General features: G+C 42.2%; 1 protein-coding gene across 1 annotated transcript in view; it reads right to left on the bottom strand.

Annotated features, from left to right (window-relative positions):
• Positions 1-15,811, bottom strand: part of WWC2 (WW and C2 domain containing 2) — a 204,768-nt gene that overhangs the window by 95,394 nt on the left and 93,563 nt on the right. Inside the window, exon 2 of the mRNA XM_055315697.1 lies at positions 6,026-6,135. Within this exon, the coding sequence (XP_055171672.1) occupies positions 6,026-6,135 (110 nt within the window). The remainder of the gene's footprint in view (positions 1-6,025; positions 6,136-15,811) is intronic.

The following is a 15,811-nucleotide window of genomic DNA, read 5'->3' on the forward strand; positions in this document are numbered from 1 at the left end:
ACTGACTGAGACTAGACCCCCGGAGTGACAACTATATGAAACATGTAGATCATCCCATAGATTCGCGATACTAAAAACTGTTCATTATTCTCACTAAACATTAGTATCACCACCACCATCATTGGTTTTCCTTGGGTGGTTTAAGTGGCTAAGATTTTTCTTTACAAAATATCTTAATAGTTTATCCTGCTAGGAAAATATAAAGCATGAAAATAAAACAAGGACGAAATAAGAGGGCCCCAAATTTACTTCCCTTCTTCTAAAGGAGACAGCTCCGTATAGAATAGTACACGTACTTGGGGAATTCCCATCAAATTTCAACACAACATGGGTTGCTTCAAAACTAATACAGAGGAGTTCGGTTCGGGTCATATGGAGTGAGTGCACGTCCTCCAATCTCTCCCACCCATTACCACTGAAAACCAAGGACAGCCAAACAAAACCAAGCGATGACACCACCAGCACCAAGGACAGTGCACACGAAACCAAGGAAGCGGCCACACCCTAAGTTAGGGCAAGGATGGCTGCAGAGGCGCAACTCAACAGAACATCCTATAGCAATCGTCCTAGTTTGTGGTTTTTTCATACCTCCCTCACCTCTTGTCTTTCTTATAACCGTAGCTACTGCGAGTGGATGTGGACACGAAGAGCTCCAACGCAGAAGCCACTCACTCTCGTCATAGCATAGGACCGAGGGGGTGCTGCAAGCCAAGTCTCCCACTGCCAACCCAGAGAACCCCAGGGGTGAGTTGCAACTCCATGGCAGGCAATGGTGGTCAGTGGTCGGTGGTCGGTGGTCAGTGGTATGGCGGCAGCCCCATCCCTCTGCAGGCTAATGTGCTCTCCACTCTATCCTAAGACAGTGGCCGTCCTGAGGAGCATTCATAGGGTGGTGAGGCTAAAGCTGCCATCTTACTTGCTAGAATATCAGGGAAAGAGGCCCCACGGGAGCCAGAGATTGAGTGGGGGGCAAGATGGCAGAAAGGAGAGTTGACAAAGTGTCTAAGGTGGTTGATCCTTTTTCAATTGGATTGTTTATCTTCTTCCCATTAATTTTCAGGAGTTCTTTATATGATTCAGATACAGGTTCGTTGTCAGATAAAGGCACTATGAATATTCATCCACGATGTTGTATCAGTATCAGTAGCCTATTTTTAAAAAATATGCTCAGTGAAAGATTCCATCCATAGAATTGAATGTACTCAGTTTATACGAAGTTCTAGGACAGACAAAACTAAGCCATTGTGATAGAAATCCGAACAACCTGTAGCGGTGGGGAAGGGGTGATTGGAAGGGGACAGGATACTGCATATTGTATATCTGCATATTGACTGGAGTGGCAGTTACAAAAGATTTATACATTTGCCACAATTCTTTGAAATGCACATTTAAAATCTGTGCATTTTCTTTTATGTAAAGGAGACCTCCATTACCAAAAGAAAGACCAAAAAATTAAGGTACAACTAAAGCTACCAAAAAAGTTATTTATTTCTGCTTATGGTGATATCAAAACCTCATAAATAGTACTTCATAATTACCTTCTAGTTATAAATATTCCCCCACCAATATCTATACCCCTACTCCACACAAACCCACTAAGGAATCCTATCATAAAACACTTAAGGCCTAAATACTCATTGACAAGGTCAAATCTTTTACTTCTAAATATTTAATAGTGTTAGATAGTGTTATACAGAAATAGTGTTAAACAGCCTTTATTTCATTTTTTTGTAAATAAAGAGAAAATAATGCTGAAACTATACAATGTCAAGACACAACATATGTGTGGACCAGCTGTTATGAGAAGATAATACCATTTGTTCCCTAAACTACTTCACAGGAATGTCTTTAAGATTAATGAGATAATGGACCAGATTCTTTTTAGTGGGAAAACTACTTGCTGTGGGTAATTTGGGCACTTTAGGGCACAGTAAATCCATCAGACCACTGGGATACAATTATTGCACTAAAGCAAAACGGTAGGCTTAAAAACCTGTATTCTAATAATTAAGTTTTTAAATATTCAGAAGGGTACTCTCTGAAGCATAATTTATACTTGAACTTTAATTTCTTTAAAAACAAACAGAAAGCTTTCGATGTGAGTTAAACACGAAAGCTCTTCCATCCTTCTAAGATTTAAGAGTTTATCATGATACTAGGTACCCAAGGATAAAGAAATGAAGATGCAGTCACTGTCCACAGAAAGCTCACGATTTAGTGAAGAAAACATACAAATAAGTAATTTAAGTGCATTTTGACAAATGGTTCTTAAAAATTCCTATGTGCCTAGCACAACATAAATACCTGGACAGGGCACCTCATTTGGAATGGGAGCAGGGCTGAGGGTGGAGGGCTGGGTGCCAGAGAGGGCCTGAGGGAAGCAGCAAGGCCTGGGCAGAGAGGCCCTAGACAGATGTGGCCACAAGGGAGGGCCCAGAGGCTGCGCAGACAGTGCTCAGGGCTAGAACCAACCATTGCAAAGAGAGACAGAAAGCCCAGGTAGCACACAGCACAGAGGCAACGTCCACCAGTGCCAGGGTAGGCCAGAGAAGGGGATGCAAGTGGAGGCCTGTTGGGGGCAGATGGGAAAGAGCCGCATCGTAAAATCAAATGCATGCATTTGGAACTCTGGACAAGACTTAAGTGACAAGTTTGGTAGCCATCGGCTTTGGGAAGTGATTGAGGTCATCACCCAAGGGGATGTGCAGGCTGCAAACAGAAGGCTGCTACAGAAATCCTGACACCAGGGCCAGGCAAAAAGGAAAGAGGGCACGAGCAGCTGGGAATGGTAAAAACAAACAAACAAACAAAAACAATAGAAGGTATCATGAAATCCAAGGAAGTAAAGAGCAAGAGGAAACCCACAGTGACAAGGGACTCTGTTGGATGAAGGAAGATGAGACCCAGATGTTGTTTGGATGTGGCCATTTGTGGGGTCTCAGGTGAGCCCAGCAAGGGTAGTCTCTGTGACAACATGGAGAACAGTGGACACAGTGAGGTTCACGAAGCTTCCGGGGGGAGGAGAAAACACAGGGCCACAGCTGGTGCTGAAAGGCAGGTTTGAGTACAGATTAGTGGGGTTTGGGGAGATAGATGTTATTTGTTTCTTTTGGTGATTTGGTTTAGTTTCATTTTGAGAGTTTCCAGTGTTTAAAAACTAAGACAAAAGAACCACTAGATAAAGAAATGGTGGGAGAAATTTTTAAAACCAGGAAATGATCATTAAGGAAATGAAAGAGGAGAAAAGGATGGGATATGAAAGTTATTAAGAGGGCAGCCCCGGTGGCACAGTGGTTTAACGCCGCTTGCAGCCCAGGGTATGATTCTGGAGACCCGGGATCGAGTCCCACGTCAGGCTCCCTGCATGGAGCCTGCTTCTCCCTCTGCCTGTGTCTCTGCCTCTCTCTCTCTCTCTCTCTCTCTCTCTCTCTCTGCATCTCTATGAATAAATAAATAAAATCTTAAAAAAAATAAAGAAAGTTATTAAGAGGGTTCTCAGGGGTTGGGGCATCCAGGAGAACTCCTCTTCCACTGAGACAGGAAGGAAGGCCCTAAAGGTGGCTTTAGGAACCTGAAAATCTGTAGGTAGTGAGAGGGAAGCTGACTTAAATCTTCTCATTTTGGTGCCGTGAGAGCTTGTGCTGTCGAACCAGAACAGGGAGGCTTGTTTCTGCTTCCGCAAATATTATTTAAAGAAAAACAGATAAACTTGTTTGAAAGTGAGATTTAAATAGTTATAGATTCCAGATATTCCACTGAATTACTTATTTGCGATGACATAAGGCGTTACAACTGTTCAGAATGAACTGAATTTTACCAGAAGTTGTCCCTTCCATCAAAACTTTAAAATATTTGGATGTCAATCATGGATAAGCAATAAAACCCACATATAATAATACAACCAAGAAAGGTTTACTAGAAAATACAAAAATGAAAGCTAACTTTAAAATCTGCAATTATGAATTCTTCACGGAATTTGTACAAACTTTCAGGGAGAGATATCTCTACACGAAAGTCACATTATTCCTAATCACATGGTACAGAAACTAGTTATGTAGTTATGCTGAACTAGTGTGTGCATGAAAGCTGGTTCCCAAATTATATGAACCAGATGTTCTATTGTAACAGGTGACTAGCTATCTGTGTTCGCCAAGAAACTGACTTAATTCTTCTAAGTCCTTGCTCCTTTCGATCTCTCCATCCCATCTACTTGTGAAAATCAGACAATTTTACAGCCCTCAAGCGCACAGTGACTCACTATGCTTCCTGCATGCCCACCATGGTGTAACATTCACCATGCCATACATCCCAACTGCCTCTTGCCTGGCTCGCTGGCTGCCATTGGTTTGGGGGGGAGCATTTTATTATCCACTCTTGGTGGCCTCCCCGGCAGAGGCCCTCCTTGCAGTGTGAACTGCTGGAAGCGAGTCCTACAGCCCAACCCCAACCGCATTTGGACTGGAGCCTCCCACCAGGTCACCTGGGGGCACAAAGCCCTCTGCCCCAGCTCAGGGCACACCCCATGGCTTCAGCCTCTGTGGATTTCAGGCATGAATGAAGCAGTCCCATCAGTTCTGGAACTCTTTCCCATCACCCTGGGAAGTGAGTATTTGCACAGATTTAAAGAAAAAAAAAAAAGACTTTGACAGAGAATCAGTGAAAGGTTATTTTCTCAAATCTGATATAAGTACTGTGAGCATATTATATATATATTATATATAACATCCTGAGGTTTCTAAGAGATCACTGTTATTCACTTGGGCTTTTTGTGCCTCTCAAAAATTTTATCATATGCCTACACAAAGGCAGCTGCAAGCCATCACTACCAAGCATCAAGGAAGATATTTTTTTATAATGATATTATTCCTAAAGATATTAAAGAGTACTATATATTTTTTAAGATCATATTGATTTATTTGAGAGAGAAAGAGTGTGCACAAGCAGAGGAAGGGGCAGAGGGAGAAGGAGAAGCAGGGAGCCCAACATGGGGCTCAATCCCAGGACCTTGAGATCATGACTTGAGCCGAAGGTGTATGTTTTACAAAGTTGTTCATGGCCACAGTAATCCTCTGTCCTAGCCTTATCATTCAGCGATCTAAATGATTAAAAAGCTGTTAAAGTGAGAGGTGCTTCCCTTGCAAACACAAAGAAATCAGGAAACCAAACCAAAATAAGGGTAACAAGGGCTTAGGTCTTTTCCATGGTACAGCTGCATCTTCTAGAGTTCTGATCTGATACACACAGCCACTGGACCTCGCTGTACACATGCCCCGCACACCCAATTCTGTCCGTGGCAAGAACAAGAAAAGGAAGAATCCCAACCTGAAGGGCAGTGATCATGGGATGAGGAGCTCATGGTCTTCACCGGCCCCCACAGCTGTACTCAAGAAAACTTAACCCCTACCAGGCACAGGCAGATTCATTTCTCTGCCTCTGCCTCCATAAGACCAATTTACATATGGGCCCTAGATTCCAAAATGGGTATTTCAGGTAATATTAGTCACTGAGAAAATGGGGTTTAAAATAAAGAAATTCAGGGACACCTGGGTGGCTCAGTGGTTGAGCATCTGCCTTCAGCTCAGGGCGTGATCCCGGGATCCTGGGATCGAGTCTCTCATTGGGCTTTCCAAGCGAGCCTGCTTCTCCCTCTGCCTCTGTCTCTGCCTTTCTCTCTGTGTCTCTCATGAATAAATTTTAAAAAAAAGAATCTTTAAAATAAAATAAAATAAAATAAATTCACTTTGTAGAGTCTTAACACTTTTGTAGGATTCTAGATTTGGGGGGATTACTTTTCTGCTATGTTTGATTTTATAAAAAAAGAAAAACTTGGGATCCCTGGGTGGCGCAGCAGTTTGGCGCCTGCCTTTGGCCCAGGGCGCGATCCTGGAGACCCGGGATCGAGTCCCACGTCGGGCTCCTGGTGCATGGAGCCTGCTTCTCCCTCTGCCTGTGTCTCTGCCTCTCTCTCTCTCTCTCTGTATGACTATCGTAAATTAAAAAAAAAAAAAAGAAAAGAAAAACTTACTGTTGACGTGATCGATGTAGTAGACGCCAATTTGTGGGTCAAACCCAGCTTCCCATCCCCACGGCAGCTCATCCCCAACACAATCAGCAAATGACAAGGGCTTCGTTAACCTGCAACAGACCAGAATAAATGCATAGGTGATTCCTTCCATCAAACCATGTATGTCCACATTCGGTGCCCCAAGCACAAGTGGAGACCTGTCTAGGTGGCAATTCCCTTTTGTTCTCGATTGTGTCTAGAGTTTGCACTGCTATGTTTAAAATCTTCAAGGAAACAAAAAGGAATAAAACACAGATATTATCCAAAAAAGTCACAATAAGTCATAATGCCCTTTGCAAGTTTTACAGCTTAAGATTGGGAGACAAATCCAGACAGTATGTAAATAAGGCCATTTGAAATCAGAGAGAAGTCCAAGCTATCCATAAGGAGGCCTGGGACCTAGCTCTAGCTCTACAGCTAAATGGCTCTCCCATTACAAAGAAGGATTTGTTCCAGGATTCAAATACTGGCTTCATGGAAATCATCACACCAGTAACTCAAAGACAAGATAAATGTGCCAGGCTACAGTTACTCCAGACTTAGATCCTCTTCTATAAATTAACTGAACACCTACTCGATTGTGAGGTCCACTATGAGTTCTCCTTGGCAGGAGAGGCAAGTATATTTTATTTTTGTAAGCATCTTTTTTTTTTTCTTAAAAAAAAAAGATTTTATTTATTTATTCATGAGAGATACAGAGAGAGAGAGAAGCAGAAACCCAGACAGAGGGAGAAGCAGGCTCCATGCAGGGAGCCTGATATGGGACTCGATCTGGGAACTCCAGGATCATGCCCTGGGCCGAAGGCAGGTGCTAAACCACTGAGCCACCCAGGGATCCCTATTTTTGTAAGCATCTTACACATACTAGTCACTCAATACAATTTTTAACAGAGCCAAAGTATTTATCTATCAATGCAGTGTCACCCTTTGAAGCCACCTTATGCTTTCTCCTTAAGCTTTAAAATGAATGAGGGGAAACTACAGTTTCCTAAGCAGAGTACAAGTTTCAAACTTTATTTGGGCTTGATTTTCTCTCTCATTCATTTTTTTATTTTGAGACTTTTTCCTTGGCTGTTAGGGCAGCTATGAGCAGGCTAACACCACAGATTAGTGAATGCCCTGCTGTTGGGGTGGCCAACATCGGCAGACATAGCTTCTGATTTAATGCACTGGTAACACCAGAACAGTTTTTTTTTTTTTAATTTTTTTTAAATTTATTTATTTATGATAGTCACACACACAGAGAGAGAGAGAGAGAGAGAGAGAGAGAGAGGCAGAGACACAGGTAGAGGGAGAAGCAGGCTCCATGCACTGGGAGCCCGACGTGGGACTCGATCCCGGGTCTCCAGGATCGCGCCCTGGGCCAAAGGCAGGCGCCAAACCGCTGCACCACCCAGGGATCCCAACACCAGCACAGTTTTATCATACAAAATCACCTGCAACCCCTTTTATCCACGCTGATGAATATCAACAATGTCACAGCTCAGCTGAAATATAGCTCGTTTCCAGAATCTCATCATCCAACAGAATAACAAACTGTGTCACCACCCTTCAGAATGCTGGGTGAACAAAACGAAAAGGAGGGAAACCCTTCCTTCCCAGGCGTCGCCTACAATACCCTCCCCTCCAAGGACATAAAACACCAATGGATGAAAAGCAGGGAGTGTCACCTCTTCTCTCAAAGTTGCCATAGCCTGAAATCTGCTTCTGGAGATAGCCCCAGGGACAGTGGCCTTTGAAACCAGTTCAGATGACAAAATAATGAGAACATGCAGCTCTGCTCCTGATGCATGAGGAGACCCCCTTACTGGGGGCCTCTACTACCCCAGCTTCCTTCTCTCTTAAGTGGTGATCACACCCCCTCTCCTCTCCCTGTGATTTAGCTGCCTCCTAAGATTACTGTGAGATTAACAAGGAATTAACTTAGAACAGTGTCTAGGAGATGGTAACAGTCAACAAATGTCAGGGATTAGTGATACAAGCACAACACATGAACTCTCTCATTGGTTCTTCAGAGGAACGGAGTCAGGCAGTAATTCTCAAGGCACAGTCCTCAGACCAGCAGCATCCACATCTGGGCACCGGTCAGAAATCCATTCTTGGTCCCTAGAGGAGGCCTACGAATCAGAAACCCAGGGCCCGTGGAATGCATGTTTAATCAAGCTCTCCGGGTAATCATGGAAAATTTTGGGAGCCACTGGCTCAGGAGGTAAGAGCTTGAAATGTGGCATCAGAGACCTAGGTTCAATTCCTTGTCTGCCACTTACCTGCTGTGCAACTGAGGGCAGGTTATCAACCTTAAAAACCCCAGCTTCCCAAACTTTTTGTAAAGGGGGCAGTTCGTGATGTTTAAATGAGAACTCAACAGCATAATGCTCACCAAATGGTGAGCTTCAGTATGTACTAGATGAGTGAAATGAGCCTCAGACATGTCAGGCAATGCACCCAATAATACAACAACTCGTCAAACTTACTTTGCAAACCTAGAGTCAACCTGAACCCAATCCAAGTCAAAAAACCATACTCTTAGATTTGTGCTTAAATTCTATCTTATGAAAAAAAAATTCTATCTTATGTCATAAGCTGCCCAGGAAAAGTGACAAAGGAACTAGATACTGTATGAAAAAATCTCTATACCGTAGGAAGTCGCCTTTGTCTTCAGGTAATGTCTTTAAGACTGACCTCTACACAGGTAAAGCTAATTATTAGATAAAGCCCCTGTGCCAGGTTACCTTGCATATTATTCTATTCTCTTTCCCTTACTCCTTTTATCAATGCTGTCTAAAACGCACATGATCCTGAAGAAATGAGCAAGACACAGATAAATATGTAAGTTTAAATGACCCAAGAGTGGTATTACACAAGTGTTATCCTGGTACCCAGTCAACATGCGTGAGTATGACAGGAATATATTTATCACTCCAAGAATGAGATGTCACAAAAGCTTCAGCACATGTATTATAATTGCAAGTTATGATAATTTGAATACCCTTGGAAATAATCCAGGTTTTCCTATTAATTGCTCAACAGATAGTAAGCATTTTATTAACTGTCACTGTTCTAAGCCTAGAATTACATCCATAAGTATACATGTAATTATGAACACAGTTAAAAAAAATTCAGACGTTTCCATTCCCAGAAATTTTAACATAAAAATTTCTTTGCAGTGGTGCTTCAAAAATCAATTAGATGTTTTATTTTCTGTACTCAGATAAAAACCTCATCTTTTCTCCACTCTATCAATATGTAAAACCATTAAATACATATTTCTAAGTTTCAAAATGTTAGAATTTAATTCTTACCCAAATTACAAGATAAAAATAGAGTAAAAGTCTCAGACACCAAACAAAATTAGGCACTCAATTCTGCTGCTCTACTGATAATGGGAACGTATTGCTATGACATACTAAGAAGTAACACAAAACAAAAAAGAAGTAACAGATGCGTTCCAAAATTAGAAACAATATGACTTAGAACAAATACAGTGAGCAGAAATGTTGATTAGTTTCTAAATTTCTTCCCCTTGTTTTGCACAAGGATTCTCTGAAGCATTCTATCTTCCTCTGATGTTGAGGAAGCAAAAATGGATGGAGGGTGGTTTTTTTTTTTTTTTTTAGTTCCCCACAAAGGAGCAACATCATGCAAAGGGCCTGAAACTAACAAGAGTCTTTATGCTAGATTCCAGAGATTACTCTTTGCTTTAAAAACTGCCTTCTTTTGCACCGTGACTAATGTGAAGAAAATGCCAATTTACTGCAGCACTGTGCCAACGCTCACACACAAAATTTGAACTCTGCACGGTATTTCCTCTCTCCCTGGCACTGGATCATCCTTCCACATGACCCATCATGAATTTAGGGGTTACCGACGATCCCAGAGACCTGGCCTGTGACACGAGGCTCCTGCCACACATGAGAAACGCTCGCTCTTGACAGTCACATGGTGGTGGCTGCTGTGTGCGTGCCAGCACGAATCCTCAGGGGCTGAGTTTGTACTACTCACACCGAAGGAAAACCCTCTTGACGCAGAGAGCCATTCTCGGCTTAATAATACTCTTGCCACAATTCCAGTTGCCCAAACATAGGTGTCCCCGGTGACTCTTGCTGTGTGACACCTGCTGCGGGCGCTGCGGGGCTGAGCCAGGGCCGAGGGCGCCGGGGGCGGCCTGGGCTTCCTCCGGGGCGTGGAGCTGGGCATGTGCTCCGCGATTCGAATTGCAAGAGGGGGTAAAATCCCAGGGATCTTTCTTGAGTTCTCGTAGAATGTTAATTTGGAATGTCGTCAACGAGGCCCCTCTGAATGTCTACCTGTTTCTACTGCTACACTGGCCAGGGGACGTAGCAAAGGCCTAGAAAGAGGGGGAGGCGGAGGAAAGGGTGAATGAGGGCAACAGGAATTAAACAGCTCTTCGGAGGAACGATACAGACCACTTCAGAGGAGGGTGGCAAGGTTAACACTGTGTCTATGAGGAAAGTAGCTTAAATTCTTCAAAAGGAGTCATATTAGGCAGGAGGACTGCCAGACAGGGTGGGCCCCGAGCCCAGGGCCTGGGGTCAAGGAGAGGCCTGGGGCCCACAACGGCTCACCCGACGTTTTGGAGCTGGTGAGGAGCGTCCCGGGGAGCCCAGCCAGGCCCGACTCTCCAGGCTGAGTCCCTGGCATCTTTGCACCTGCTCGGTTCTCGCATGGTTCTTTTCTGTGGTGGCCCGAGGTCTGGTCTTCCTCGGACTTGCACCCCCCCCTCCAGGGGCTGATCTTATCCCTTACTGCCAGGGACAAGCAGAGTAATCTTTCTCCCACGTGATAAGGCTTTCAAACACCTGACCACAAGGGTCTTGTTTCCCAAACCTGCTCTCCTGGAACCCAGATGCCCGCTTCCCCTTCCCGCAGCATAGATCCCTTCTCTCCACGAAAGCCGGCCAGCCTCCTGTCTGTTAAGACCCCGATGCTCCCTCCTCTGTGATCACGTCCCATCAGTTACTGTCATGTATCAATCTCCTCTCATATAGTCCACCCTAAAAAAGCTGGTCCTTAAATCTTCTGGCTCTCCTTCCAACATTCACTTCCTAACCACTTATTCACTCTAACCTGGAGATCTTAAATCTGGACCATTTTGGGATACCCCGTCAAAATCTCCCGTGTGCCACCTAACCCATTCTTCCCATTCTGGAAGGCAACATTTGGGGGTGACTCACCTTTGACAGAGCATATCACTTACACTGCTGGTCTGGGGACTTACTTGACTGTATTATTGGAAAAATGTCAATGTTTACAATATTCTATGAAAAAGAATTCAACTTTTACATGTAGAAATTATACTAAAAATATAAAACATTCCCTGCTTACCATGTACTACAGAGGCTTTACTATATACAAATGTGTGTGTTAAATCCTCATAAAACTCTGCAAAGTACATGAGTATTATTGCCATTTGAATAGCCTATGCAGGAAAAAAAAACACTTAAACTCTAATTCAATAGGTGCAGGCTGCTTCTCCCTCTGCCTGTGTCTCTGCCTCTCTGTGTGTGTCTCTCATGAATAAGTAAATAAAATCTTAAAAAAAAAAGATCTGACTGACGATCAGAAGTAGCTTTTCAAAAATACTTATCTTTTGATAGGACTCGTAGACTGAATTGCAATTTCTAAGTACTACTATGTATGACTTATACACGCGATTCTGAAATAGGAGGTTATAAAATGATTCAACTTAATTGTTTATATTGTCTGCCTGGTTTAACTAGAAAAAAAGTTGGTGCCTGTAAGGCCAAAATTGCAGGTTACATTTCCCACAGGAGCTCTTCAATGTAAGCAGGCCTGGAAATGTTGATCTAGAGCAGTAACTCTCAAAACTACGTGTACATCCAACTCATCGGAAAACTCATCTTAGGGATCCCTGGGTGGCGCAGCGGTTTGGTGCCTGCTTTTGGCCCAGGGCGCAATCCTGGAGACCCGGGATTGAATCCCCGTCGAGCTCCCGGTGCATGGAGCCTGCTTCTCCCTCTGCCTGTGTCTCTGCCTCTCTCTCTCTCTCTCTGTGTGACTATCATAAATAAATTAAAAAAAATTAAAAAAAAAAAAAGGAAAACTCATCTTATTAAAACAGATTGCTCGGCCCACCCCCACAGTTTCTAGTTAAACCACAAATCACAGCCGTAACCCACTCAGGTGATGGAAAAATGAAAACAAACTCAATTTAAAAATGAAACTGGAGGCAGATGCCTCTGCTTCAGAAAGATCTATCTGATGAAAACTGTATTTATGAAATGTTTAAACAAAATTAATAGCTTAATAATTTTCAGATTGGACCCACTTCATTTAATTTTAAGTAAACATTTTTTCTTCGAAAAAACATTTAAAATATATTTTAACTTTTAAAAAAGATTCTATTTATTTATTTCAGAGAGAGAGAGCTAGAGAGAGAAAGAGAGACAGCATGAGTGGGGCAGGGGCAGAGGGAGAAGCAGACCTCCTGCTGAGCAAGGAGCCTGAGGTGGGACTCAATCCCGAGACTCCGGGATCATGACCTGAGCCGAAGGCAGACACTTAACCAACTGAGTCACCCAGGTACCCCTAAAAATTTTTTAAAATAAATTCCTCAAAAGCAGAGTTTTCTTTTTCTTTCATTTTCTCACCTACATACAAAATACTAAGAAGTACTCAATGTCATTAGTCAACAGGAAAATGCAAATCAAAACCATAATGAGGTATCAACTCATATCCACCAGGATGGTTACGACTGAAACACCACCACCCAAGATGGAAAGTAACAAGTGTCAACACAGATGTGAGAAAAGGGGAACCTTGGACGTTGGTGGTGGAAAGGTAAAATGGTACAGCCTCTGTAGAAAACAGGTTGGCAGTTCTTCAAAAATTAAAACACAGAATTACTACATGAGCCTGCATTTCTGCTCCCAGGTATATGTTCAAGAGAACTGAAAACAGGTACCCCAACAACTACGTGCGCCTGCATGGTCACAGCAGCACTGTCTACAGAGACCTTTAATGGCCATCACTGGATGAACAGATAACGCATGTGTGGTACAAACATGCAACAGGATGTCATCCAGCCACGGAAAGGAATGAACTGCCTACGTATGCTACGATGTGGATGACCTCAAAACGTCAGGCTAAGTAAAGCCAGATCCAAAAGGTCACATATGGTATGATTCCACACATATGAAATATCCAGTATAGACAAATCCATAAAGATAGAAAGTAGAGGAGTAGTTGCCAGGTGCTAGGGAGAGGGGCAAATGGGGAGATACTGCTGGATGAATATTCTGGAAGGACAGAAATGTTTTGGAACCAGGTGGAGACGGTGCTTGCATAACACTGTGAATGCATACATGCCACTGAAAGGTTCACTTTAAAGTGGTTCATTTTGTGGCATGTGAATTTCACCTCAATAAACTATTTTTAAAAAATAGTAACAAGTCATAACAATGGCAAGACTCCAAGTGAATAAGAGCTTTTCACAAGAGGAAGGTAAATAATAAAAATATGTGAAAATGTGCAACTTCACTAATAATAAGAAATGCCAAATGAAACAGCAATGAGGCTAAATTTTAAGCCTATTAGGGTATCGAGTTTTTGTTTTGCTTTGCTTTGTCTTAATAATGAAACTCAGTTCTGGTGAGGATGTGAAGAATCAGTTACTTTCATTTGTTGCTGATAATTTGGTAACTTGATACAATCCTTTCAAGAAATTTGGCAGTGTTAGAAAACCATTAAATTGTTGATTCCATTTAACCTAGGAATGCTATTCTTACACAGTATTCCCTGAATCCTGTCCCGCAGGACTACCCCACAGACTCGGTAGCCACCTAAGGCATCTTACTAGCTGCTGTCTCCCTCGCCAGCCCACGAGCTTCTTAAAGGCAGGGCCCCATTCTGTTCTCTACATCCCCACCACGATGCCCACCTCATACACGTTTTATAATCCATGCTGACTGAATGGATGCAGACTGGAAAGAAAGTCAAAAATGAGAACAATTATGGAAGGATTGTTAGTGTTTTTTTTTTCTAATTTTCAATTTACATAATTGTAATAGTAAATGCATTTCTTAAGAGAACAATATGAAGGTTAAGATTTGGGTGATAGTTGATAAATATGCTGATGAATAGTTGATAATAAGGTGATAGTTAACGACGGGACAGGAAAGGAGAAAAATCTCTCAATATTGCCCCCAAATATCTGGCCCTATAACTTATTTTAGCTTATCATAATTACATTATGCATCATAAATGAGTAGCTAAACAGGAAACAGATTCTAAGTTACAGAGAGGTAAAAGAATTTATCGCAGGTGTTACAATAATTCAGCAATTTTTAAAAAGTATTTTACCCTACAGAAGAAAAGAGTGGTCAGCAAACACTCTAACCTGAACCTCTTTTCTCTCCTAAGTGCCAAGAAATGTTTGCCCATTGGATTATTTGATTTTGGAAAAGGAGCTTGAGAATTTAAGTAGATATGCCAGTAAAGAAGGGAGGAATGCTGGCCAGGGAAACAGGGCTTAACAGATTATTATCAAAACAAACCAACCAACCCACTGAGACTGCCTCCTCTTCCTACCTACAGCTCACATAGTACAATGATTAGGGGCTCCGTCACAGACAAGAGCCATTGCAGGCCCAGGACTGGAAGATGCTCGAAGATTCACCCTGGAGAAGGTGCTCCAGGAAGAACAACAGAGAACTGGCCCACAGCACACCCCTCTGGATGGCTGCAACCTCGCTGTGTCTAACCTCTTTCTTAGAGGGGCTAAAAACTAAATGATTGAAATGATCCTGTATTACTTTCATCAAAGTTTAAGGAACTAGGATGATGTTTTTGAATCCCTATCACCTCATGTCAGCCCTAGCTGTGTGTTTCATTCCAGGCTATGTTTTTCTAAAATAAATATATACACTTGTATACTGAAGCACATACAATACGATGCACATTTTTACAAGATCACTATTAAACTAAAATAAACTATATATACTATAGTTTTGAGCCCTGCCTTAAAAAACACAATACATTCCCATTATGAAAAATATATAAAATAGGATAAACTATTATTAAAGTCCTGCCTTTGGGACACCTGGGTGGCTCAGTGGTTGAGCATCTGCCTCTGGCTCAGGTTGTGATCCCGAGGTCCTGGGATCGAGTCCTCTGCCTATGTCTCTGCCTCTCTCTGTGTGTCTCATGAATAAATAAATAAAATCTATTAAAAAAACAGTCCTGCCTTCATTTCTCCATAGAAGGATACATATTCCCATACTTTGGTATCTTTTCAGTCCACCTATAAATTCACATGCTGTTACAAAACATATGAATAGGCTCATACTATATATATGTCTATTTTTATATGACTTTATGCAATACAAGTTAGAATCTTTCAGGGAGTGTAACTATACATTTGCCTCAATCCTTTAGTATGTATCTACATACATGGAATGGATTACAGACCATTATTTGACTAGTCACCAATTAACAGGCATTAAGTTTCAACTTCCTTCAAGAGAAATTAATGCTTCCATGAACACGCTTGTAAATATTTTCAGCCGTGTGACTATTTTTTAGAATAAATTCCTGGCAGTGAGTCAAAGAATATACATACTTTTAAAATTAAAAAAAAAATGTCAATGTGCATTAGAGAGATTTTTTTTAAAGATGTATTTATTTATTCATAGAGAGAGAGAGAGAGAGAAAGAAGGAGAGACACAGGCAGAGGGAGAAGCAGGCTCCATCAGGGAGCCTGACATG

Source organism: Nyctereutes procyonoides, unplaced genomic scaffold, assembly GCF_905146905.1.
Source record: "Nyctereutes procyonoides isolate TBG_1078 unplaced genomic scaffold, NYPRO_anot_genome, whole genome shotgun sequence".
Lineage (NCBI taxonomy): Eukaryota > Metazoa > Chordata > Mammalia > Carnivora > Canidae > Nyctereutes > Nyctereutes procyonoides.